Source organism: Carettochelys insculpta, chromosome 15 (assembly GCF_033958435.1).
Source record: "Carettochelys insculpta isolate YL-2023 chromosome 15, ASM3395843v1, whole genome shotgun sequence".
Classification (NCBI taxonomy): Eukaryota; Metazoa; Chordata; order Testudines; family Carettochelyidae; genus Carettochelys; species Carettochelys insculpta.
In genome coordinates, this window is record NC_134151.1 from 21,705,927 (window position 1) to 21,733,559 (window position 27,633).

Below are 27,633 nucleotides of genomic sequence, written 5' to 3' on the forward strand. Positions count from 1 at the left end.
TCTCAAACAGGCAAATGACAAAGAATTAAATAGAAAGAAAAACAAAAGGAAAACTGGACCGAGAAAGATCTGTGTTTTGTACCTTAATTTCAGCATGCTACACTAGGAAGCACATTGAGCAAAGATTAGCTCTGAGTGCCTCAGCATAACCAAGGAGATTGCCTATTTCAGTTTACAGCAATGACGACCAGTTCTAAGAAGTGAGTCACGCCTGAAGCAATCAACGTAAAAGTCTCTCACTGTGTGTTATTTGTCTCTTATTTTTTTGATAGGGCCATTACAAATTTACCTATTAAGATAAGTAAGATAGATGCTCAGATCTACACCATATTTTTGTCTCCTACAATTCCAGGATGTTACATTTCCCATTTAAAAACACAATTTTGCAGCTATAAACTGGTCAAGGCCATGTAATGAGATAATATGGCTCAGCCAAGGTGTGATTTGTGATGTTTCACACTCCTAAGCCTTTGCTTTCCCTGGCCAAAGCTTGTTTTTAAACGACAAGGTGGGTGAGGAAATATCTTTTATTCGATCAACTCTCGGCTGTGAGAGAGGCAAGCCTTCAAGTCAGACAAAGCTTTCTTCTGCTCTGGGAGAGATACTTGGAGTGTCACAGCACAATGCTAAACAATCTGCTCCACCTTTCATTTTGCTGAGCCTCTGAGAGCCTTCCCCAGACCTAAAGAGCTGCACAAGGCTCAAAAGCTTGGTCTAATAAAATATATTACCTTGCCCATGTTGTCTCTCTAATATCCTGTGACTGACACCGTTACAACTAGACTGATTTTTCTTGACATACACCTTTGAACAACTCAAGCTCCAAACATTTCAGGAAAGTTGTGGCACATTTCAGGATGCGTTTATGGAAGATGATCTTTAGGGCTCCAACTGTTAGAGGCTGGGCAAGTATTAGCAAGGTAACGTTGACCCTACGATCTCTCCTCTGGCTGCCGTACTCAGCGCAAGTTGGCAAGAAAAGCCCCAATCTTACTAAAATGCTTATCTTGTTCTATTCCCAGCCACAAAGCAAACAGCCTGATTTGTGCCTCTTCTAATCCCATAGTCACGTTTACAAGCACATACAAATTTTATCCTTGACTCCATGTCCTATAAGAAGCCCTGTCCGAATATATATGTTTTAATATTTGACCAGTTGGGGGAGGGGAGTTAGTAAATTTTAATGCTGAAAATATTAACAAACACTCTGTGATGAGACTGAGACATCTCTTCTTTCTAGCTTTCATGAATGACATAACACAAAGGAAACTTATGATTATTAGTACAACTAATTACATCATTGAAAGCTAATAGACTAAAGTAAGATAGATCTGATGGTTGCTCTTAGCACTGATGGTAAATTTTTTCAAGGTGTTAAAATAGCTTGGCTAATAATTCACATTCCATATTTAGTTCTGGTTAAACAGCAGTAATGTGTTGGTTTTAGTTTTAAAGTAAATTCAATGAAAACAAAATTCAAGTGAAACCACTTTATTATTACTACACACTGAACTTCTAAATTTACTCAGGGGAATTATAGCCAACACTATTTTTCCTATGTTGAGCCTTTAGACCAAGAAAAGAGACTTGGAGGTGAGATCTGCTTCTCTTCTACACTAATAAAATAAGGCAAGTAAAAAAGAGTGACCTTAGAATCAGAGTGCAGAGCATTGAGAGTCCAGAGGCTCAACTTTCTTATTGTGCAAAGCACTCCTTGTGAAGTAAGCCTCCCATCTGACATCCTGGTGTCATAAGACAAAGCCACAAGCAAAACAAATTTACAACCCTGTTTCCTGTAACTTTAGAGGTGGGGAGGAGGTAGCTCAAGGATAAGGGATCTGCCTTATCCACAACATACTGTCACCACTAATGCCATCGAACTGCAATTCTGTAAGCTGTTTCAGAAGGCGAGGCTGCCAGAGGTACACATGGACAGCCTGTTCCAAAGTGCCATAAACATGCATCATGCACTGCCCAAGCAGATAATCTGTGGAGGTAGATACATAGGCTGAACCTCTCTAATCCAGCACTGGATGAGAATATTTGCTGGAATACATACATATCTCATGGATCTGGAAGGGACTTTGAGAGGTTATCAAGTCCAGTACCCCTGCTCTCTTGGCAGGACCAAACACCATCCCTGGCAGATTTGGGTTTTTTAAATCTATTTGCCCCAAACTGCTAAATGACCTTCTCAAGGATTGAGCTCACAACCCTGGGTTTACAAAGCCAAACGCAGGAGGTCAATATTGTCTTGCAGCTTTACCAAAGCTGCCACTGATTACTGGGTTCTTAGAAGACACTTAGCGGCAAATTACAGCACAGCCAGGACTGGTGGCTGGAAACAAACTTTATGGGACCACGGGAAACTTGGCCACACCCATTATAAGTGGTCATCCAGCTACCTAAAATCACGCTGGCTTATGGATGTTGCCAGATAAGAGTTCCAAATTAGAGAGGTTCAACTTGTACTAGACTAGCAAACTCCTAAAAAGGTGGGCATTACAGGGAAGAAAATACCTGTGCAGTGGGCAGCATGCAAGACTGGTTTTGAATTAGTTCACAAAAAACTAGGGCCACCAACAGAAAATCTGGGCTTGGTATTAATGTACAGCAAATTTTGCGTATTTGTCATTTCATAAACAAGCAAGAAATGCAGTCCCTGACTGGAGATGCTTACAGTTTATAGCACAGATCCTGTAATCGGGTCCTAACACTGACCCTACTATCTGTGCAAAGCCTGAAGAAGTCAACAGGGCTCAATGGATCTGCTTCCAATGGAGGGATCTCACAGGGCCTATATTTGATATTTCACAATAAAATGGTACCGTAAAACTGGGAGAGGGAGAGTAGAAGAATAGGCCCATTTGTGATCACGTTATATTCTACTGTTCAAGTCTTGCTGGTTCTTGCAGTTGATTGTGCTGTTTTTATTATGGCAATTTGGAGGAGGAAGTGAAATCACCATCTCATCTCTGCAGAAACCAGATGGGCTTTCAATATAAAAAAGAAAAGGCAGCTCAAGGATGAGCGCCACATCCCTCGATGTGAATTATATAGGAATTTGTTCCTAGTATGCTTCAGCTAAGGCAAGGCATGTGCTGGGGTCCCAAAAAGTTAGGGGGAAAAAGGAAGGAGTGGGATGTTCTTGGTTTTTGGCATTATAACATACACCCAGTTGAACTAACCCCAATCCCCTCTGGTGCCTGCCAATGTTCCCTCTCTGCATGATGCCTTCCACACGAGACTGCTCCTGGAAAGGAGAGGTCTGTAGATACAACCAAGGGCTGCCCCGAGCTCAGTTTTAGTGTCAGAGGTCCCTGGGGCGGGGCAGGGTAGGGATCAGTATTTCATACATCTGAGCAACTGATCAAACACCAGTTTCTCCCAGCCTTGAAGAGCTCAAAGCAATCAGGGAGTAAACGCCATGTTTGAACTGTAACGGGGGCACACACACTTAAGACTTCAGATTTTTTTGAACCATTGCAATCAATCAAGATGAGGTAGCCTGACCAAAACAGCCTCTGCTACGCAACTGCCACTTGAACTGTCACAAGAGGCGAACAGCCCAACAGATCCAGGCATGTTTCACATTTGCTTAATCGTCACACCTCTAGCACAGCCATCAACCTCTAAGCTACAAATACAAGCATTGCCCTACCAAAGGTCCATCTAAATCACTAGCCTGTCTTTCACAGTGGCTTCTGAGGCAACTGTGAGAGACCCAGGGTGATCAGATTTGGTCTCCTCCTGATCGCTAAAGGAGACTAAATTTAAACACTGGAGCGAAAGGTCAAAAACTTTTCCAAAAATGTGCAGCTACGGATGTCAGCTCCAGATAATCTAGCTAGCCAAAAAGCTAGTCCCTTTGTGAACACGCTGTATCCTAAGCCTCAGTGACCGCTTGGGGCACTGGAGGCCCCATTCTATTTATGCACTTCCTTTTAGTCAGTTTTGTATGCACCATCATTTAAAGGGGGCCTCTTTAAAGTAAGATCTCAACATTTGCGAGGATTCCGTGTTGAAAACCCCCGTGAATACTGAATTGCACAAACAGAGTACAGTACTGTATGGCAGCCACTCCCACCTGGAGCCCAGCTGCCGGTGCTCTCTGCCTGGGGTCCTGGGGGAAGTGGACGCTCAAGAATACTTGAATTCGTAAACCTTACGATCATGAATGTTGAGATCCTACTGTACTCTGAAATGTGAGAGTAACCAGCTTAACATGTTGCCCAAGAGTCTCCACAGCATCTGCAGTCATGCAATTTGAGTTTCACCTAACCCACTGCTTTAATGCTTAGGTCATAACTTCCTGCTTTAGTCCTCAAATCCAATTGCTGTTAACATTACACAGGAGCTAATTCCGATGGTTTATTACTGTGCTATTAGACAACACTAGACTCAACATTGTAACGCAATGCCCATGGATTATCAGTAGTAAAAGTCCTCCCCACTCAGCAGCAGAATTGGCATACAAAGGAAACCTCCATCTTTGGATAACACCGAGCTAGGCGGAGAAGTAGATATGTTAAAGGGTAGGGATAGAGTCCAGAGTGACCTAGATAGATTGGGCCAAAAGAAATCTGATGAAATTCAACTAGGAGAAGTGCAGAGTCCTGCACTTGGAACGGAAGAATCCCAAGAATTTTTACAGGCTGGGGACCAACTGGTGGAATAGTCATACAGCAGAAAAGGACCTGGGGATTACAGTGAATGAGAGGCTGGATATGAGTCAACACTCTGCCCTTGTAGCCAAGGAGGCTAACAGTATATTGGGGTGCATTAAGAGAAGCATTTCCAGCAGATCTAGAGAAGTTATTATTCCCCTCTATTTGGCTCTGGTGAGGCCTCATCTGGATTACTGCATCCAGTTCTGGGCCCCCCCAGTATAGAAAGGATGTGGACACATTGGAGGAGGTCCAGCAGAGGGCAACAAAAATGATTAGGGGTCTGGAGCACATGACCTGTGAGGAGAAGCTGAGGGATTTGGGCTTATTTAGCTTGCAGAAGAGAAGGGTGAGGGGTGATTTGATAGCAGCCTTCAACTTCCTGAATGGGGGCTCTAAGGAGGATGAAGAGAGGCCGTTCTTAGTTGTGATGGATGGCAGAACAAGGAGCAATGGTCTGAAGCTACAAAAGGAAAGGAGTAGGTTGGACATTCGGAAAAACTATTTCACTAGGAGAGTGGCGACGCACTGGAATGTGTTACCTTGAGAGGTGGTGGAATTTCCATCCCTAGAAATTTTTAAGTCCCAACTTGGCAAAATCCTAGCTGGGATGATTTAGTTGGGGTTGATCTAGCTTTAGGTAGGCGGCTACACTAGATGACCTGTTGAGATCCCTTACAGCCCTAGGATTCTATGATTCTCCACACTTGTGAGGCCATTGGTTGTGCTACTGTGACAACGCACGAGTAAACACCATCACAAGACATGGGCTGCAGTACTATGAGTCTTACCAAAACATCGTAAAGCCCCGAGGCCAGCAGGTTCCAAAAAGCCCTGCAAATCACACACCATGTTCTTCCTTCACTCTTGTTGTTGTGACTTCCTATTAACACAACATAGCAGCCCAGGAGCATGTTTGTACTAGTTTAGCCTACCTATGTTCCACAGGAGCGAAATAGTTACCTTCAAGCCGTCCTTGCCAGAACCAGAGAGCTGACCCAGGGATAGAGTTCTCATGAAGGTTAGTAGGCTCAGCATGACATGCTTCACAGCGGACAATCTCCCTTTAGCCATGAAAAGAGCCTTTTTGTTCTTCTCAAGCATTATCCATTACTGTCCCTGCTTACCGGTTCCCGGCCATCCATAGCCTCCATCCAAAGCCTTCTGTCCTCTTCAGAAAGTGCTTGCATGGTGATCACACCAGGACTGTGGAGAAGAAAGGAACACTGCAGTGAAAAAGAGGTATTTTTGAAAAAAAAAAAAAAAAAAAATCTCATGAGGTGAGCCAGATGGGAGAAGATACATTTAGCACAAAGCTCATGCAGGTACCCTTAATGGTCCAGCTCTCAACTTTGCAACATATGAAATTAAGCCTCAAGGAAGCCACCCAGTGTTTTACAGCAGCACTAATATAATCCTGGAATAGGACATCTGACAACAAATTTTTCTCTTTTGTAGTCTGGTACAACTCTAGTGACTTCAGCGGTACTGCATTGATGTATCTGATGGTTGAGCATGGGCTGTGGAGTCTATTGAAGGCATCCAATAAACAAGGAGCAAACCAATTGTAATAATGAATCGAAGGACATGAAGGGCTCACAGTAGCCTGGGCACAAACACGAGAAAACAACTGCATAACAGCTGCCACACTGCAGTGAAGTTTCAATGAAACTTGCATCCTGAATTGTGAGATATAAACTTAACATTAAAAAAAACTTATTTTATATCAATGGCCATGATGGGTTGATTACCCATTCAAAATGCAGGGATTGCTGCTCTCCATCTTGGGAATTCCATTTTATTCAATACAAGCAACCAGGATGTTTTGCTGGAGAGTCATCCCTGTACCACACTGAAACAACAAAGGGAAATGCTGGTCGCTTAGAAATTAGCATGCTACTCCTCCGCACATTGGAGGAGGTGGAGGTAAAAGAGGATTTCGTGGACTGCTTAGTATAAATCCTGATGAGATCTTCTGGAATTGCAACAGCAACCAAACAGGCTCTGCCAGTAACTCATGTAAACTAACAACAAGTGCCCATCTGGGTATTTTTAAATTTACCCAGAAGCTTCTCCATTCTTGTACACCCGCTCCCACTGTTTGCAACTACACTGCATACACACAATCTTTGAACAACATAGAAAACCGAAGATTCAGACCTCTTCTTGTTTTCATACTTCTAAATTTCCATATTTTCTACTCACTGCATTGCAAAATGCCCCTTCCTCATATCCAGTTTTCTCTTCTCATTCCTTACTCTTCTTTCCCTGTTCATATTCCCTTTCACAAAAGTTATAGAGAATTTACACTTTAGGACCTATAAGCGCTGCAAACAACAGTTGGCTCTCCCGTAACAATTTTCTTCTGAACATCTAAAATTGCTTAACAAATAAGGGGCTCATTGACTTCAGTTTAGCAATTGGGAAACAGACACAGGTGAACTGAACTGCCTAAGGCAGGTGTCGTAACTCCCACCCTGGCACTGCCACTGTGGCAGCTGAGATGTGACAACAAAGAAAACTGCCCCGGAGGCGGGGGAGCACTAGAGGGAAGATCAACTCTGCCATGGTTGATCTGGAGTTCAATTTAGGACCCATTAAATAAAATGTATAGGGTGCCTGTGTTGGCACTGGTACTCCTGCCCCTTGTTAGGAGTAAGGGAAGTCAACAGGAGCAACCTCTGTTAGTGGAGACAGCATGGAAGCCCAAATTAAGGTACACTTACTCCAGTTATGTAATTAATGTAGCTGGAATTGTATCCCATAACTTGATTTTCCCCTGTTGTATAGACCTGCCCTTTGAGTATCAAGGGAAAACACTGAAAGGAAATGAAATGGTATAGAGAAAAAAGGAATGGGTCAAGAAGCTGTGCTAGATGAAATAGCACCTGAACATAGTAAAGAAGAAGCCTAAAGTACATGAACAGAGAGACTGTCTACTCTACTGATGGAATACAGTTAAAAAGGTGCCTGATGTCTGGACCAGTCAGGTCCCTCTAAGTGAAGAAACCCATCTTGTGGATAAAGTCAGTGGAAAAAAAAAATCTACAGGCACAAGAATATCAACTCTAAGGGAGCATTTCAAACCAAAGAGAAGTAAAGAGATGGACTGAGAATCAAGGAGGGGAAAGATGATTATTCTCTGAAGTGATACAGTATATTATAGAGCCTACAAGGGGAGGCATAGCTCAGTGGGTTGACCATTGGCCTACAAAACCCAGGGTTGTGAGCTCAACTCTTAAGGGGGCCATTTAGGGATCTGATGCAAATAGATTAATTTAAAACAAAATAATCTGTCAGGGATGGTGATAGGTCCTGTTGTAAGTGCACGGGACCGGACTCAATGACCTCTGAAGGTCCCTTACAGCTCCATGAGATGATGATGTCATTTCTTTTGTTGTTATCAATGCATTTGGTACTAACTGCCCTTATGTGTACTTACACACACTGGTTCATTAGCTGGGAAGCTACGGTTTATTAGCTCTATGTTATTTATTTCATGGTACAATTCTGGGGGTTTCCCTTATGAAGTTCCAACCATTATGGTTATCTCGTCTTGTTTTGCCTCTGTCTCTCCTCACAATCCGCACAGCCTACTAGCTTGGCCAGCTCCCCACACATGCTATGGGGGCAGGCTGGGAATGGAATCATGTTTAAAGACTACTGGCTCCCTTTGCAGAGTCAAAACATGGATTTGTTGATACTGCGCACAAATAGCAGGAGGACCCTCAATATGATTGACAGCATATAGCACACCCCAGAACTTGGATGCAATTCTGCATTAGAGAAAGGGATCTAGGAAGCATGCCGCCAAGACCAGGGAGTGGCAGAAAGATTTGTGGGAGAGGGGCATGAAGCTTTATCTAAACAGAATAAAATTTACTGATCTGGTTTTTAATTTGACCCTAAAAATCCCAATGTATCCTTCTGCAATCAGCCCCAGCAAACAAATCTGAACTGGCCCTCTCACTGCTAATTTTGGACGTCTGTATCAATATCCCAATATAGTAGTGCATTGTGTTTTCCAAAAGAACACCAGGGAAGCCAAGTCGCATGCTCCCTCATTGGGATTCAAAAGAAGCATGCAGAGAGTCTACGTACTGTGCTGCTTTCATAAAGCCAGGTTATGGGGAACAGGCCTCGTTCTGAATCTGACGTTGGAGATTGTGCATAGAGTAGATTTTTCCCCCAGCAGGTTATTTTCAGTCCCTTTATTACTACCATTCATTTTATGTGACTGAAATATACAGCTTCCCTGACAACAGGAAAAATACAACTGTGCAACTGCAGGAGGCACAGTGAGAGGACAGAATGCATTCAGAAAAGTGTGTTGGAACTCTGCTTGCAGGAATATTTGGGCATCATCAACTCACCAAAATCTTGTCTGTGTGCATGGCATGTGCTCCACTCTGAGAAAAGAAGCAACAATTCCTTCCGAAGGACCACTGTTCTCAGGAGCAAACTAAAGTTCACGAGGCTAGAAGGGAAGGGGCACACTAATTTCACAATCTTTGTTCTAGCTGCCAGCAACGAACGTTCAACACAGCACATACCTTCCTTTTGGTACTAAACCTCCAGTACAGATGAAGGCTGTGAGAGCCTGAGTTTCCAACATGCTCTGCCCAAAGATGATTTAAAAGCTGAATAAAAGCTATGTGATTGTTATGAAGTCTGTAGGGCCCCTGATAAGAGAAGGGCCTCTGCTAGCCAATAAAACATTAATAAGATATTCCATTTTGCCAGGACTGATTTTTCTTGTCCTTCTTCTATAGCTTTCCTGGCCCTGTAAACAAACAAGAACCAAGCCCAATCTGTGCAAAACTACCTCCCCAACCTTTACAATGCAGCAGTGATGCTAAACAAACTTAAAGCAGCTCTCAATTTACTCAGCAGAGGACTTGGGCTGTTCAGGCTAGAAAGATGTTAGCTCCAAGTAATCCAAGAAGAGTTTGTTATCTTTGTTAATCCCCTTGGTGAGTCAGTCAGGCTTAGTGCTTTGGAAGTTTACCTATTTTCAAATGGAGAGGAAACCACTTGAGCTCCGCTCCTCTTGGAAAAGAAACACAGTGGAAACCTTACACCAGTACTGTCAAAGCAAAGAACAAACTTCATTATCTAGCAGATAAGAGGATTTGATGGAAATAGGCAACTCAGTATCTAGTGGGTGGATAATTACTTACAGTATTTGTTAAGTGCTGACAATGAACCTTTTCCTAGAAATACATTTATGAACTGGGGAAGGTTGGTACCAACCTTTTCTGTGGTGGGCAGAGATCACAGCATGTATTCCTTCTAAAAAGAGAATTTACAGGCAAAACACTGCTGGGAGTGCTAATATCTTAGTTAAGGATCACTGCAAAAAAGGGTGTGTTCTCAGCTAGATATGCGAGTGAGAAACAAACAAAATATGGTAATTTCAGGCAGACAAACAGGAACAGGGGAGCAGAGTAGCTCAGTGGTCAGCAGGTAGCGTAGGTGAGCTCCCCCACCTTCCATGCTCCAGAGAAGGAGCAACAACATACTCTGCTGGTGCCTGACTCCTGATCACACCCACGTGGACTGGGCTTGTGACCAGTGTTCCCTGTAAGCTGAGCGCTTGGGCGACTACCCAGGAGGGAGTCAGGTGCCACGCACAGCTCATTAGTAGAGTGGACATAGCCACCTACAGTTGGAAACGTGGGTTTCAATTGGTGGTGCACTTTGGCATATGCCTTGGTGCACATACAATTTATTCTGCCTCTGGATAGAAAAAATTAGAGGGAACACAGCCTGTGATTCTCTGAAGAACAGCTGTATCTTTGTGGGTTAGTTCTTATCTTTACCTAGTGGGATGTGAACCAGGGGGCAGTTGCGCAATACCCCAGGGTGCAGGATTTAGCTGTCTACCCCTAGGCTCTGGACTGCGGTCCACTGGAGAGGGTGGGCTTGGGCTTCTCTATCAGCCCTTAACAAGGAACAACTACAGAGCCTCTGCCTTAACAAGGGGAACCTAGCTGGGGAGAAAGACCCAGAAGATAAAAGGGTCTGGACCACAGGTTCTCAACCAAGCAGGAGGGTCTTGAGGCGCTCTGGACTCTTTATATATATATCCTGAAAGGGACAGACTTGAATAGAGCCTGAGCCAGAGGGAATGGTCACTGGACAGACAGAAATCAACAGTGAGAAATGTAGAGGCTTAAAAAACAAACTGCTACCCCCTACTCAACCACTGGCTGCTTCAGTGGCAAGTATTTCCCTTCAGAATCAGGTATTACCATACAGGGATATACCTTTAATATCTACATTAATTTTGCTACCACAAAACTTGAATCCATATAAATTCTTGAGACTATCTTGCATTTTTTGTTGACAAATGAACAAGGTTTAAAAGATGCCTATCCAAGGAAAGCATGGGGCACAAAATCAAGGTTAGTACCAAAAAAGTCAAAAGTTTAACCCTAAAGGTAAGGCAGAAGGGGGAGAAGTTGCTTTTCTTCTGCCAGAATAAAGACAGAAAGCAAGAGAAAAAAAAACACAACAGCTTTGACTCATGTAGCCTCTTATCATGCCAAGACAATTTGTGGCACTATAAGAGACATAAAACAGCTTAATGATACAGTCTGTGAGGCTGAACTAAGAGCTGAACTAAGAACTGCAGTGCTGATTTAAGCAACAGCAACATGACCTTGCGCTGGCAGCATGACATACCTCACACTGCTATGCCAGTCTCAGGAGTCATCCTCAGATCAAACAGCACCTCTCTAGGCAAAAGGGCAAGTCCCCAAAATGAAGTATGGAGGAGGGAGGGAGGAAAAAAGTTGCAAATAAGGCGGGATTTAGTGCCTGAGCTGTTGAAGAGTGACTCCACTGACAACATAAGCGGAGGCCTCGCCTACTGCCCTGCTAGAAAATTCCCCCCATGATGCAACACACAACAGGCACCTGAAGGGTAGTTCCTAAATGCAGTCAGTATGTTCTTCCTACACAGCAGGGCAAGCTACACTGTCACCTCCCAAAGCCCACCCAGGGTAAGCAAAGGAGCAGGTTACCTTTACTGAGTATTAGCCATAATGTGACAACCCCAGCAATTTCCTTCTTTAAAAGGTCACTAGAAAGGCGATACCAGCAAAGGAACAAGTACAAACTGTATTGCATGCGGCATGAGGAGAACCACCAAAACTCTTTTGCCAGAAAAGGGAATGCAAGTCAGATGACCAGCTGCAGGGGCTGGAGGTGGGGAAAAAAGCACTATCAGAGGTCCCCATTCAGATGCGACTATCAGAGATCCTAGCAGACCAAGAAGCCCTGCACAAACAGTTCAGATTCCCAATTCAAGCGCGCAGCACTCACAGCCAGCCAGTACAGTGGACAATCAGCCTATTCAATGCTGTTTCAGCAATTATATAGTACAGAAAGCAACCACCGTTCAGAAAGCACGTGGCTATATTGGACGCCTGCATGCTTCAGGAGTACTGTAAGTACCAGCTGTTCCCAAGCCACCAATACATGGGCTTTCTAGCAGAACGCCATCATACTATAACAATGTTAACTATCTACCTTGACTGTAACATTCAACTAAGTAATAGGACAAACCTTAAATACCTCCAGTTCCAGTCAACTAGAGTTAAAAGTGCTCAGCATGTAGTTCACAGTTCCAATTCACACTACACCAAACACCTGGGTACTCACCAAGCCAGCAACAGCTAACGGTAACGCCCCTTTTCCCAATAGTCATTTTACAGACTGCTTTTTAAACTAGATTTAATGCAAAGCCTACATATAAGCAGTCACAAACACCAAGCTGTATTATACCCCACTCAGCGTATCAGACCAGCAAAACAGGGTTATACCAGATAGGGCGGAGGGGCTCGCTTCATAGTGAACGTACAAGATACATTTTGTTCAGAATGTTAAAACTTGCCTCATTTGCTTCCCACTAACTAAAATCAAAATTATGAGCATTTGTCGTATTTGAGACTTTCCTTTGCTCCCCCATATATACTCTGTGTCTTGTTCGCAATCTTATTCCCTGACCAAAAACAAAAAAAAAGCAAAGTACTCATTTGGAAGCTGTGGACCACAAATAATGCTCAGTCATTTCTTTTTGAAGTCTTGATTCATCTTTATTGCTGGAAAAATTAGGCACAGCTATTTGACAGTAATTTTCATAGGGATTATTTTCCAAAATGCCATGCACTATTGCAACACAGGCAGGCCCACAATAAATTGAAAATTAAACCAGTATCCCAAAATGCAATGCTTGCAGCATTGCTATTTTCACACTGATCATAGAATACTCGGGGAGAAAACAATACAAGACTGCCACCTAGAAACTATATAGTAGACCCAAGATGCAACTTAGCTCTGGATCTCTGTGATAGTGATTTCAACCAATCACCATAACTGTGGCTATACCATTACTTTTCTCTCAGTATTTTAGCATCAATAGAATTTTAGAAGAACTCATTTCGCAGCATTGGTGAGCTATAAACACTTCAGCAGAATATGAATTTTCCTCCAAACACTTCTGTGGTTCCCACTAATATTTGAACAACTCTCAGTCATTAATCGATTTTATCCTCACTGCGCCCCAGTGGGGTAAAACCGCATCACCATCACCCCCATTCTACTGATGGCGAAAGCAGCGCAGGCAGATTAAGTGACGTGGCCATGATCACACAGGAAAGCCTGCAGCTTTGTCCCACCGCAAAGTCCTACCCACTGCCGTGCTTCTTCCTTCTCCATTTCTCCTTTCTCCCCTCAGTCAAGATACGTATAAGACATCGAGTCACAAAGCAAATTAGTAATGAAAAACAACCAAGTAGCACTTTTTATTCAAGAGGCTGTAAACACTAAAAATGTAGTTAAATAGGACTTAGAAACTCCACCTACTTCCTTGCCTTTTTTTTTTTTTTTTTTTAATCATCGCCAGTGCGCACGTCGGAAAAGCAAGATATACGTAAGCGAAGCCATTTGCTCAGGACCATACAGTAGGTCAGTTATAGAGCAGAAACTGCATTCTAGAAACCTTGGGCCTCTAATCAAACCAGTACAAATTGAACCTCTCTAGTCCGGAACACTCATCCAGCAACATCCGTAATCCAGCATGATTTTTGTGAGCCAGACAACGACTTACGAGTGTGGCCAAGCTTCCTGTGTCCCATAAAGTCTGTTTACAACCACCAGTCCTGGCTCTCAGTGTTCTGTGCTGTTATTTAGCCGTAAATTTACCCCCTAAACATCTAAGAGCCCAGTAAGCAGTGACAGTGCTGGCAACATGCTAGACAATATTGAGTGCCCATTGTCCGTCAAATTCTCTCATCTGGCACTGGTCAGATCTCAAGAAGGTCAGACAAGAGAGGTGCAACCTGTACAAGAACATGTCTGAATGCATGTGAGTGGGAACAGCAGGCAACCACACTCATATTGGCCAACAGAGACAATATTCAGAGTCAACAGCCATTCTACAGCACAGAAGCTGAAGTCATGTTATATACAAAACACCAGAAGGCTGTGCAGTGTCTCTGCCGTGTAAAAGGGCCTTTCTAAAACAAAGACTGAAGTCTCTTTTCCATTGTTAAGACTACTCACCCTACTGGGTCAGACTCTGCAAAACGGGACATCTACTGACATTTGATTAAATTCTGCACCTCTCATTGAATTAGTGCTTCATCATGCAACAAGCCCTCACGGTAAACACATGAGGAGGGAGGTGCAGGGGCTAATGGTTTCCATTCATGGAGTACCTGACTAAGGAATGAAAGAAACATATGGCTGGACTTGCACAAGAATCTTCCAACAAGGCCAAGAGGGTCTGTGTGTCATGCACACATCGCTGCTGGTATGGCCATGTGTACACAAGCACATGTTCTGGGCTTCAGCAAGTAAATCAAAGCCTATGGGATCTAAGGGTGTGCACTTTCCACTAGGGTGAGAAAAGAAGACTGCTCCTCTCACCGATCCACCGCTTCCACGTCGAAGCAGAACCTCTTCTCTATTGAGTCAGTTTTCCGACGTGTGCAGGACTTGAGGGTGACAGCTTCATCTTCTCCCTGTTGGGATAGAAGACTTCTAGATTAGGTTGAGAAGAGAAACGTGTATGACACACAATCTGCCTGCCAGAATTACTTTAACAAAATAAACCCTCGAGATAACGGACTAATGGTGGGGAGGGGCGTCCGTTAAAATAGAAAGTCTGTTATATCCGAGGGTTTACTCAGAAAGTGGCAGCTTCTCTGGCTCTGAGCAGCCCGGACTCAGGGCAGAGCATGGGTCCTGCTCAGCTGTGAGTCACCTGCGTTCTGCCCCAATTCCAGCCGCGGTGGGAGGGGACCCCAGCGGTGGCAGTCCCAGCCACAGCCAGGGACCTCACAGCTGTGGGGACGGGGGGACCCAGCAGTGGGTCTCCCATCCACAGCCAGGGAGCCTGCAGTTGCCGTGGCCCTATTTTCTTCAGGGGGAGGATAGCGGACTTCCATTATTACCAATGTCTTGTAAAACAGGGTCCGCTATATTGAGGGTTTACTGTATGTATTAACCCCAGCATAATCCGCCAAGCTCTCAAAAGGAACCCGTAAGGAAAACGTAAAGAGGAAGACCTCGGACAACATGGAGAAGATCTACTGAGGTTGAAGGACAACAACTGAATTACTCCTGGAGTGAGTTAGAAGTTTTGTCCCAAGACAGAGTGAAATGGAGGAGATTTGTAGATGACCTATGCCCCACCTGGGGTACAAGAGTTTAAGTCAAGTAAGTCAACCCCACAGAGGATGGCTTGTGGGTCTAAGTATAAGGATCTGAAATATTCACACTCACTGGAATTACAACATGCAAATCTCTGCCAGCTTGCTTTCTCTCTCCATCCGTGCCAAGTAGTTCGATTTAGTCCCAGTGTTCCTCATGGGTTCCCCTTCAGAAAACACTTCAGTACAACCGCTAAAAAGGGGAGCACGGCCCACTGTCCTTGAGCAAAGTCACCCTTCCCTGGCCATACAGTGTTCTGTCCAGTTGGATATCACCCTGCACCCCACTGATGGCGTCATTTTAGTGATATTTTGCCTGCATGTGTCTTTGACAGGTAAGCACCCTATAAAAAGTGTATTAGAAAGCAAAGAAATGCCAAAACCTGTGCACCCATCTCCTCTTCTAGCACTCCTCCCCATTCAGTGTTCCAACCCATTCTGGGGTCCCAGCCCATAGGCTGAGAACTGCTGCTTTAGCTTGAGTCGGGTATCTGTACTGACAGCATTCACAGACCCTGCCGCCCCTGCACACTAACCCTGCACCGAAAGGCAGCCACAAATACACTACAACTAAGGCTACGAGTTAGTCAGGGGTGCTTTTAGCTAAAGTCATGGACAAGGCATGGGGAATAAACAAAAATTCATGGCCCATGACCTGTCCGGGACTTATAACTACTATTGACTAAACATGGGGAGGTGGGGGAAGATGCAACTCGGTGGGGGCAAGCACCTGGAGCTTTGCTGGGGCAGGAGGGCAGGGCCAGCAGCATCCACCCTTCAAGGAAATGTAATCAAGACAAGAATTTCAGTGACAATAAAAGCCTGGTGCAATGAACCCTGCAAGGATCAACAGTGCCAGCTGGTGCCCATTCCGAAACCACCCTGAAGCTAGCTGGATTTGCCCACGGCTACCAAGGAAGCGGTGTTCAAAGACAGAATGCATTTGGACAGAATGCAATTTTAAATTTATTAATATGCGGCACCAGACCCCCGCCCAAGACCTACAACAGCAGAGGTCACATATCTCCCTCTTGCTGCTATCTGCTTCAGAACAACTCTTGGAATGCCTTAGAGGACTTGAAGCCTTGTAAGGCCTCTAAAAAGCTACTGCATTGATTAGAGTAGGTAGAGTCACTGTGGCTGGTCCATACTTGCAATCATATTGGTATAACTGCATAATTAACTGATATGATGGGGTGGGGGTTTACTGATGCAGTGATCATAGCACAACCTGTAATAAAATGCAGTTATACTGGTGGAAAGGTACATTATACTGACATAGTTAAAGCAGAAAAAAATTCTTCTGGTGTTGGACAAACATTGAGTGGAGTGAGCAGCCCCTGGCAAAGAGTCACACTGGAGACCAGACAGCAATGGCAGAGCATCCATTCTACCTCACACGGGGTGTATGTAAAAAACCCTGCATGCCGGTCAGCCAACTTACCGACTTCAGGGGATACGTTGTGCCATTATTGACGTGTAGGGGAACATAGATATCATGACCTGGTTACCCTTAAACAAGGGACTGACCTCGATGAATGCTTGGTTAAAGAAATATAAATGCACGCAGTGAAGAATGTATCTGGCACTGGACAACGTCAGAAGACGCAGCACTGAGCGAGACAGGTCATTGGTCTGACCAAGTACAACCATTAAGTTCCTAGAACAACAAGAAGCCTTGTGGCACCTTATAGACAAACAGATATTTTGGAGTATAAGTTTTCATGGGCAAAGACCTGCTTTATCAGATGCCCCATGGGATGTCTTTGCCCACGAAAGCTTATGCTCCAAAATATCTGTTAGTCTATAAGCTGTTACAAGACTTCTTGTTGTTCTCAAAGCTACAGACTAACATGGCTACTTCTCTGATACCTGTCACCATTATGTTCCTGTGTCACTATACCAAATTTAGGCCGCTGTACTTCTGATAGTGTCTATGCAGAGCTCTGATGCAGTTTAACATCTAAATAAGTTCCTTTTGAAAAGAATGGTCACAATGTACTTCAAAACTGAGCATTCACACTAGAGAGCCCGATTTTAAAATAACAACAATGGGATGCCTCCCTGGAGGCCAATTAAGTCATGATTACCCCCTGCTTAGTGCACGTTGAGCCACTTTTGAAACTGAAAGGTGGGGGAGGAGGGTTGACAAAAATCATTCATTTTGGTGGCATTACTATTTCGAGTTAAATGCCCAGTTATCCAGAACAACAAGCTTTGCAGTATGGACGCAATGGGGCTCTTTCCCAGGAAAAAAAAAAAAGTTTGCTGAAGAAAGAAAAAAAAACAAAAACAAAAACAAAAACAAAAACACCAGTGCAGACAAGCCCTTTGTCTGTACTTGTAAGTTTATAATGCAGTTACAGCACCACGGTCATGGGCACAAGAGCTCTCCCAGGGCTGTAGGTAACCACCTCCAGGAGTGGAGTAGCAGCAAGAGCCTGTTTACACTGGTGCTTTACAGTGCTGTTACTTGCTGCATATTAACATTGTAAGCCACCCTCTCAGTGACTGATTAGCTAGTGCTGCGGGTGTGGGCCAGAGACAGTAAAGGTTAGCAACTGCTTAGAGAGTCCTCACTGGAGGGGAAAGCTTTAGACCGGAAGGCAACAGTAGCCTTTCCAACAAAAAGTCCTCTCCCAGGGAAAAGTGGGGTTCCAGCTCCCAAAGATTAAAAAAAAAAACAAAAACATCGGTGCCAGGCCTGCACCTCCTGTGTCATTCTGCTAAACACATTTCTAGTGAAGGTTAGTGGGGAGCCATAGTCTCTCCAATTTTTTTCCATCCCATGGGGAATAAATTTTGTTATGTGCACTGAGTAATATGCAAATGTGCACCATCAATAGAAACATGTTGCTGCTGGATGTGGGTGCGCTGCTAGTCAACTGGGTGGCATTTGAATCTCTTCAGGGTGGCTGCTAAAGTGCTCAGCTTTCAGGAAACACTGGCCGGCAGAGAAGAAAATTACATGCCTGGGTAGGCTCCATCGATGAATCCATCAGTGCCAAGACTTTGGAAGCTTCAGGGGCAACTTGTTGACAGACCCCACCACACTCCAAATTCAACATTTGTTGCGCCAAGAGCAAAACTCACACCAGTGTCTACTTGCCAGAAAGCCACCATTAGGCTGATCCAAGCATAAGTGCATACACACTCCCTTGGCATATTTCCACTCACCCCTTTTCCTCCAGATTTCTGGTCAAATGGTACCATAGTGATTCGTTTAGATTCCCTCTGATATGTGCAGTAATGTTTCACCCAGGAAGTCCCAAAATGACCTATAATGGAATTTAAGTATTGAAATTCTAGCAATTAACTACAGTCTACAAAGCAGTCATGTTACCAAAGCCATAACTTTCACGATAAATTGAACATCCTAAACAAACAAACAAAAAAACCCACCTACAATACCAACTTCTGCACCCGTAGTTCTCAAAACACTTTATAAACATGAGCAGAAGCACTGCCTTCCCCACTGAATGGAGGGGAAAGCTGAGACAGTTAAATCCATCACTGGCAGAGTCAGGAATAACATCCAAGTCTCCATTCCAATGTCCCGTCCACTGAGCCAAGCAGCCTCCCTCTGACAGACCGGCTCATTAGCTTTATATTCAGTGATATAATCAGAGAATTAGCTACAGAAAAAGTAAAAAACAGACCTGGTAGCACTGAACTGGTCCATCTTTCGTCACTTGTATATTTGCCACACTTGGCGCCATCGAATATTGGTATGTACCAAAGAAGGAGGGATCAGCAATTTCACTTGAGACAATTACTCCTCAGTTTGCTATATTAGATCTCCCCAAAATCACTGGCCTCCATGTCATTTCAGATTATTCCTAGAGTGTGTCATTTACTCTCTCCTTACAAGGCAAAAGTGGGCATTTAAGTGAAGTTCTCATTCTTTTATCCCACTGTACAGACTCCAGACCTTTTTTGCAGACAAGTTTCTAACTCATAAGACATTCTACTAATACATTTTTCACTTTTCTCTGAAAAATCACCAGTTAGAAAATCAGAGATTTCTGTCTGTTCCTGTTACCATAGCATCAGAGCACATTATTGCTGCTATCCCCATTTTACAGGTGGGGGAACTGAGTCACAGAGCAGTCAAGTGACATGCCCAAGCCAGAAAAGGGAACAGTGGAAGTGAACCAGTCTCCTTAGTCTGTGGCGAGAGCTTACCCACTGGACCATCATTCCTCTTCACAGAAATTAAAAGATAGAACTGACACAGCAGACCATTTAGGAATCTTTCCTGACAGTAGGATCAGCCCCTAGTAGCTGGATTCTAGTTCTTCTCCCTACCAGGGGTTGCTCCTTGCAGCCTCTTCTCTAACACTGAAGTCTTTACTTCTGCCCACACAGAGCAGTCAGACAACGTGCTGGGAAGGACTTCAAATCCCCTGCCAGGCTTGGGGAATTTCATAGTTACATGGCCAGAGCAAAGTGCTCTGGAGTAGTCCCAGCCTAATCAGGTTAGCGCTGGGCACAAGTTTCAGGGATGGCAAAGAGAACATGCCAAAGAGCGAATGGTCTCTGCAGGAACAGCCTGCCTCACTGGGTGCAGAAAAACAGAAGGCAAGTTAAAAAAAGAACTATAAAACATAACCTAGGGAACAACCTAGTAGGTGGTTTGCCCTGCAGGATACAGCTGCAGCACAAAGATGCAGAGTTGCTCAGGAAAAAGCTGAAGGGGCTTAAGATAGTTTCCCAGAACTGTAGAACCTGGGCCCACCCTGTTGACAAGGGGGATGTTCCTGCAGACAGCTGCACGAGTGATTACCCTACTCCTGTAACTCAAACACAGCTCAAGAACAAACAGGATTTATTTCTTCCCCTACTTTTCCCACCTCTTGCCATTTCACGTTTTGCACAGCCTGGGCTCCTCCCCCTCCCCACTTTTATCTCCTCTTGGCTACGTCTACACGTGCCCCAAACTTCGAAATGGCCATGCAAATGGCCATTTCGAAGTTTACTAATGAAGCGCTGAAATGCATATTCAGTGCTTCATTAGCATGCGGGCGGCAGCAGCGCTTCGAAATTGACGCACCTTGCCGCCGCGTGGCGCGTCCGGACAGGGCTCCTTTTCGAAAGGGCCCCGCCTACTTCGAAGTCCCCTTATTGCCATGAGCTCATGGGAATAAGGGGACTTCGAAGTAGGTGGCGTTCTTTCGAAAAGGAGCCCCGTCTGGACGCGCCGCACGGCAGCAAGGCGCGTCAATTTCGAAGCGCCGCTGCCGCCCGCATACTAATGAAGCGCTGAATATGCATTTCAGCGCTTTATTAGTAAACTTCGAAATGGCCATTTGCATGGCCATTTCAAAGTTTGGGGCACGTGTAGACACGGCCCTTGAGTGGCAGCCCAGAGAGCACATCATTAATTTCAAGGCAATAGCACTTACGTTTCTCCTGGACATAGAGATAGCCCTCCATTGTGTAGGGGCTGATGTTCTTGTGTTCATGGGGATTCTCCTTCATCTTCCTCATCAAAGACTCAACCTCCGACCGGGTTCCTTCAAAACGATTTCTTGTCTGCAATTTTTGAAAAATGTATTATCCACATGTCCACAGAACATTCAATACACACAGCACTTCCTATGTGCTATTACAAAGGAATTTATCTAGAGGCAACCAGTGAACAGTGGCTATCTTATCTGATTCATACTATATCTCTTTACCCTCCATAAATCTAGATGTAAACCCTGAGAGCCTCTCCAGCCCTACTTCTGCAATCCATGCCTATACAGCAATGTAGCAAAGCCCAAGTTTAGGTCCCACTGACTTCAGCAGGACTCACATTCATATTTAAGTACTTATGAATGGATTTAACTTTATGCTTGGCTAAGGTGGCATCTCTGTTCCCTCAACTCAGTTTTTAAGGGTACTAGTTATGGTTAGAGCTATGAGAACAGCCAACTATTCAAGCCACCCAACACGTCCCATTATAAACCCCTGTTTTCTATCACTCTGTCAAACTAACTGTTTGGACTGATGTTTTCTAGGCCAAGACACTGCTTCAGACTGAAATTTTCTTGGAAAATTTCAGCCAAAATTATTTGCCCATTTCTGAGAATGAGGCAGGGGAAAATGCACATTTTATCCATGCTAAATTCTGAGATTTTCTTTGAGAGGTTTTAGTGCTTTGGAGTAAGGGCTAGTAATTTAGCATGAGGAAAAAAAAATCAGTCTGATTTGGCCAAATCATAAGCCTTAGAAAAACAACAGTTTGCACTTGCTTGGTAGAGTCTTGTTAGAGCTTCAGCTTAATTCCCTAAGGATCCCATCCTCTGTATGCAAACTCTAGACTGGGGCTGAGCAGGTCTGTCCCTGCAACTGCAGCTGTGGGTCTCTGTGGACTGTGCCAGGTCCGGCCACTGGAAATGAGAGGTGTCAGGCAGCCTGTCTGTGCTTTGTTCAGCCCAAGCAAAACAGGTGAGGAAGCTGCCAAGAAGGGACAAGATGACGACCTTGGGGGTGGGGGGGAAGCAGATTGTAGAAGGAGCAGGAGAAGGGAGAGGAAATGGAAGCCAGAGAAGCAAGGAAGACAGATATGACCAGGATCTAGGACACAGGGGGAGAACTAGGACTAGCACAGGCAGTCTGAATCCTGGCATTTCTCTCTCTCTGTGGTAAGCCTTGCAAGAGATGCGGTACAGTACTGTGCCGAATAGGTTCAAAACACAACCACGGTACTGTGGCATTTTGGGAAGACAGGGAGGCAGGAGTTTGAAATTGTTTTGTTGGGGTTTTTTTTAGCCAAGTATGGTCACCTCCACAGTTTCCAGTGCTTGGCCCTGATGAGGAAGCTGGAAGTCATATGTGATCTCTTGAACAGCACAGAGCATGAGGGCTGCTAGCAGAATCACCAACCACACCTCATTCTGACAGGTACCTAAAGGAATTCCGGTGCTTTTTCTGTGCCAGTACTTGCTGGTACTGAGTACTGGCGCATTGGCAGACCCAGCCATGGGATTGGCCAGGGGGCGGGGGGTAGGAGGTGGGCAGCCAGCAGCGGGGAGCCCACTGAGTACTGGCTCCTCTCTCTCTTTTTTGTTTCAGGAAAAAAAATTGGCACTGATGAATTCTATGCAGTTTTCTTAACTAGCATTCAGGGGGCCAATGCTGCTAAGGTGACTGACCACTAGGGGTCACCATTTCTGCAGTCTTTGCTGAAACTGGCTGCACTCTACAACTATCAATGCCCTATCCTCCATGATGGAGGAGCAGAAAAGGCTTACCCCTACTACTGCACCACGACAATAAGCACAACACACCAAACGGCCACCACAGATTCACAGGGCTGTATTGTTAACTTGGGGTGGGGGTGAGCAAGCACTGAGATAGGTGATGTCTTCTGTGGTTTTTCTGGTGATTTTATTTCAAAGAGAATTAAGCAAATTCGCAGCCTTTGGAGAAATATAGTAATCCTAATAAAAAAAGGCAAGCACGCAATGCACATCTGATGTCCCAAACACAGGCACTAGTCCACATGCCTGGCTGTCAGGGATGGCAACTAGCCAAATGCTAATCCACAGAAATCCCAATGTCTGCTGCGGACCTGGCCCCTTGGTGCACCACCCGCCAAAAAAGGGTTGCAATTCTTAAAACAATTCCTTGCAATACTTGCTAAAAGCATGTTGCACTTAATGCTTGCCAAGTCCTGCTGGGAACGTCTAGCTCTACACTTGCTCTGCTCAAGAGAATAAATTGCTATTTGGGTTACGGCTGTAGCATAGAGTCATCTACCAAAGGAACGGGAAAGAGAAAGAAAGCCTTGTGCTGAGCGGCTCACAGGAAAGGTAATTACATATAGGGGAAAATGTAAATTCTCCGTGAAAGACATTCACACACAGACTTTCCCCTTTACATACACTCACATTCTGTATGCTGATCGTCAACTCGGTCTTGAAGTCGCTGAAGTCCTTTGCGAGTTCATAGCCATGATGATAGAAGGTGAAGAGCCCCTGAAGAAATGCCAGCAGCTGCAAAGGACGACGTTCATCAATAGATACCACCATCTTTGTCAAACCGACGCTTGTTGACAATGTCATTGAGCAGATCAACATTTTAGAGAAGCAAGTACTTGAAGGCATCAATGGAAACGAGTAAATAAGTTAATCTGTGGGAGTTCGGCATTTACCACCTATTGGTGACTTTGAAAAATAATTCCCTTTGCACTGTGACAGGTGCACAGACAGGAGTTGAAACCTTTAGGAATACAGCTGAACCACTCTTGTCCAGCACGCTCGGGCCCTGACCAGTGCCAGATGAGAGAATTTGCCAGACTATGGCAGGTCAATATTGTCCAGCAGCGTCACCAACACTTCCACTGCTTCCTGGTCTCTTAGAAGTCATTAGGGGTAAATTACAGCTAAACAACAGAACAGAACACAGAGCCAGGACTAGTGGTGGCAAACAAACTTTATAGGAACACAGGAAAGTTAGAGTCACCCATGATAACGGTCATCCAGGTAACTAAAATCTTGCAAAATTACAGATGTTGCTGGATGAGTGTTCCGGATTAGACAGGTTCAACCTGTACTTGTATGGTGGAGCAAACTAAACAATGCAGAATGAGGGAAGAAGAGGATAAGACCAGGATGAGACTGAAGGAAGCTGAAGGCATGTAACCTCTATTTTCACTCTTCAAGAATGGCTAGGGACAGGAGATGCTGGCAGGAAGGCACACACAGGCCATTGCGGGGACAAGTCCCTGTAAAGAAACATTCAAGACAATAGCAACATGCAGCCTAAACAACCCTACCACCAGTTCAGGTCCAAATTATAGCTAGTGCATGCTGTGACGCCCTGAAAGCCAGCACACACAGTCCTCCATTTCCCAGCACCAGCTGCGTCATGCCATTATAAACAAACAAAAGGAAGGTACTATTATTCCTATAAATCACAGAGAAAAATTCCTCCCTCTGCTCCAGGATACAGCCATTGAACACCACAGTGTTAATTAATATTGCCCTATTATAATCAATATGTTCTATAGTATTAAATTGTGCCCCCCTTCCAGAAGGAACTGGGCTCCATTTTCTACCTCTTCCAACTCTGCCTCAAAGCTGCTCATTTTTTTCCTTTTCAGAAAATGGAGTAACAAGAGGGCTGGTTGAACCAACTTGGTTTACAAATAACCCCAACCGTCCTAGTAACCTCTAAACCAAAAGAGGTGGGTCTGAAAAACGTCCTGTGATTTACTGTTCATTCCTGTGCTCCTCTGCACTTCAATAAAGATTGGGGATGTGAGTGATTCAGGATTACAAAAGAATTCATTTCCTCTTCTATCTAGATGTATATGGTGTGTGTGCGTATGTATGTCCATCATCTCTGTAGCAACCAACTGCCTTTCAACCATTAGTGGATCTTATTTCCACATCAAGAAGCAGTTAGTCAGTATTTCCCCATTTTACTGATGGAAAATTGAGGCACAAGAAAGTGCCAAAAATCCCTCCTAAATTGGGAGCTTAACCCACGTCTCACTAGTCTCAGTTCAGTATGGGTCATGATTCCTTTTTTCCATGAGACTTCCCACCTTCACCGGTAACTGGCCAGATATAAACCAAAATGGCAGCATCTTGGGTTTTGCCCATAACCAATTCACACTGGGATTCCCAAACAAGTAACTTTTTGAACAAAAATCAGTATCTAATTAAACACCCCTTCTTTCTGAGGCTTCTTTTACCCTGCTGTTTCAAGTCTGATGTCTTCATGCAGATCCACGCTCACAAAAGACTACAATAAACCCTTGAGAAGCACAATTTCAATTTGCGCTTAACTCATATTAACACGAGTTAAGTGCAAATTGAAACCAGCCCCCAGCTCGGGAGCCCAGCACACAGACAGCTGCTTGTGGCTCAGTTTCTCCCAGCTGGGAGAAACCGGGCTGCAACAACCTGTGTGCCTCCCCCAGCCCCAGCTGAGAGAAGCTGGTGGCTGCATGGCTGCCCCCCACACACTTCTCCCAGCTGAGCGCTATCCCAGCCAGGGGAATTCTGAGGCTCTTGCCAACCCCAACCCCCACCTCGCAATTTATGTAAAATCTGATTTACGCAGAGGTTGCCCAGAACACAACCTCTGCATAAATCAGAGGATTACTGTACTCTATTCTTCACTAATATGCCATGTTGTATTGAAAAAAGGGCCTGTCTAGACAGCACTTGGAGAATATCACGCTGAGCCCGTCCAATAGCTAGGCCTTCTGTTTGTCTAGTAAAAATCCTGCATAGAATCCCTTCTACATTCTTCAGTAGTTTACCGGTCACTTTTCTGAGGAGCATAATCATGCCTTGTGCAGGTAAACCAGATGACAAGCAGCTAATGCTGAAGGTCAAAGCTTCCATGCACTTTGATTTATTCTTCTATTGGAAGGACTGCAATAGAAGATTATCAATTGCTTCAGATGGTCTTCAGCAGGCACAACACGTCAGCACATAGAGGGAACACGGGAATTTTTCGATTTAATTTTTATTCCAGTATCACCACTTTAATCCCATTTTTCCCCCTTCTCTCTTCAAGTCTCTGCTCACCTCAGATGGTACCTGTTATTGGCTTTCTTAGGCCCTTAACAGATACATTTTTCAAACTGGTTTTCATTCACCAGTTGTCCACTCTTTGGCAATGAGTGCCTCTCATCTCTAAGACTTTACCCTGTGAAAGTTCCTGTAGAACCCATAAGAGTTTTGTGCCCAGTGAAAAAGGAGCCAATAACACCATCTCCAATAGCCAGCCTCTTCCACAATTGCTACCCAAGCCTCTGTGAGCACAATGGGGAGGAATGTTTTTGGAAGGGTTGGTCTCTAGAACCAGAATCCACTTCCCCAGCTGACTTCAGCTATCCTCTTTTTTTTCCTGCTTAGAATTTGTTGTACATATGGGTCATAAATTCTATCCATTAAGGAACACACTTGATGACTAAAATGTATGGTTGTTTTCTTTTATGCACAGTCCTTCCATTAGCTTACAAATCCATCTGCTTTCCACTGGTTTCTGCAAACTACCAGTAGCTCAGACGACCAAATGTTCTGTTCCTAACCTTAGCTGCCAGCTGGAATCCATTAAAAATATTCACCTGAAATTTCCAAGAGAGTTATCCCCACTGCTGCACTCTTCTCTTCTTTCACTTGCGTCTCTCTCTCTCTAAAGCCGTGTCTACACGTGCATGCTACTTCGAAGTAGCAGCACTAACTTCGAAATAGCGCCCATCACGGCTACACGTGTTGGGCGCTATTTCGATGTTAACATCAACGTTAGGCAGCGAGACGTCGAAGCCGCTAACCCCATGAGGGGATGGGAATAGCGCCCTACTTCGACATTCAACGTCGAAGTAGGGACTGTGTAGCCGATCCGCGTCCCGCCACATCGAAATAGCGGGGTCCGCCATGGAAGCCATCAGCTGAGGGGTTGAGAGACGCCTTCTCTCCAGCCCCTGTGGGGCTCTATGGTCACCGTGTGCAGCAGCCCTTAGCCCAGGGCTTCTGGCTGCTGCTGCTGCAGCTGGGGATCCATGCTGCGTGCACAGGGTCTGCAACTAGTTGTCGGCTCTGTGGATCTTGGGCTGTTTAGTGCAACTGTGTCTGGGAGGGGCCCTTTAAGGGAGCGGCTTGCTGTTGAGTCCGCCCTGTGACCCTGTCTGCAGCTGTGCCTGGCACCCTTATTTCGATGTGTGCTACTTTGGTGTGTAGACATTCCCTCGCAGCGCCTATTTCGATGTGGTGCTGCCCAACGTCGAAGTTGAACGTCGACGTTGCCAGCCCTGGAGGACGTGTAGACGTTATTCATCAAAATAGCCTATTTCGATATCACTACGTCGAAATAAGCTATTTTGATGTAGTGTGCACGTGTAGACGTAGCCTAAGTGTCTTAAGGGTTAAAGTTCCAGCAACCTAAGGAGTCTAGTCACCACAAGAACACAGCCCTCGTACATGGGTTATTGCAGTTTGTCTGTCATATAGTTCTGGAATAGCAGTGATACCAGTACTCCCATCCGAACAGGAGAAAAACAGTGCCTCAGACCAGTCTTCTACGACATAAAGTCACTGAATGGCCAGCAACATATAGTTGGCTAAGAAACTTTGAACATTCACTTACAGGTTCCACGAACTCAAACATCTTCCTCTCCTGGACTTCTTGCACCTTGAAGACATACTCAAGGGAGACTTCGTAAAAATGCTGTCGAACCAGGTCCACTTGGCTGTCTGCCTGTGAGCACCATGTGGATTAGAGAGGAAAGAAAGTAT

At 44.7% G+C, this 27,633-nt stretch overlaps 1 protein-coding gene across 10 annotated transcripts in view; it reads right to left on the minus strand.

The window, feature by feature from the left end:
- Positions 1-27,633, minus strand: part of ARHGAP26 (Rho GTPase activating protein 26) — a 544,666-nt gene that overhangs the window by 182,496 nt on the left and 334,537 nt on the right. For all 10 annotated transcript variants that reach the window (XM_075009638.1, XM_075009641.1, XM_075009639.1 and 7 more), the window contains 6 exons: positions 27,485-27,595; positions 23,269-23,373; positions 20,794-20,923; positions 18,566-18,666; positions 14,604-14,698; positions 5,795-5,873 (listed from right to left, as the gene is read on the minus strand). In XM_075009638.1, coding sequence (XP_074865739.1) covers positions 5,795-5,873; positions 14,604-14,698; positions 18,566-18,666; positions 20,794-20,923; positions 23,269-23,373; positions 27,485-27,595 — 621 coding nt within the window. The remainder of the gene's footprint in view (positions 1-5,794; positions 5,874-14,603; positions 14,699-18,565; positions 18,667-20,793; positions 20,924-23,268; positions 23,374-27,484; positions 27,596-27,633) is intronic.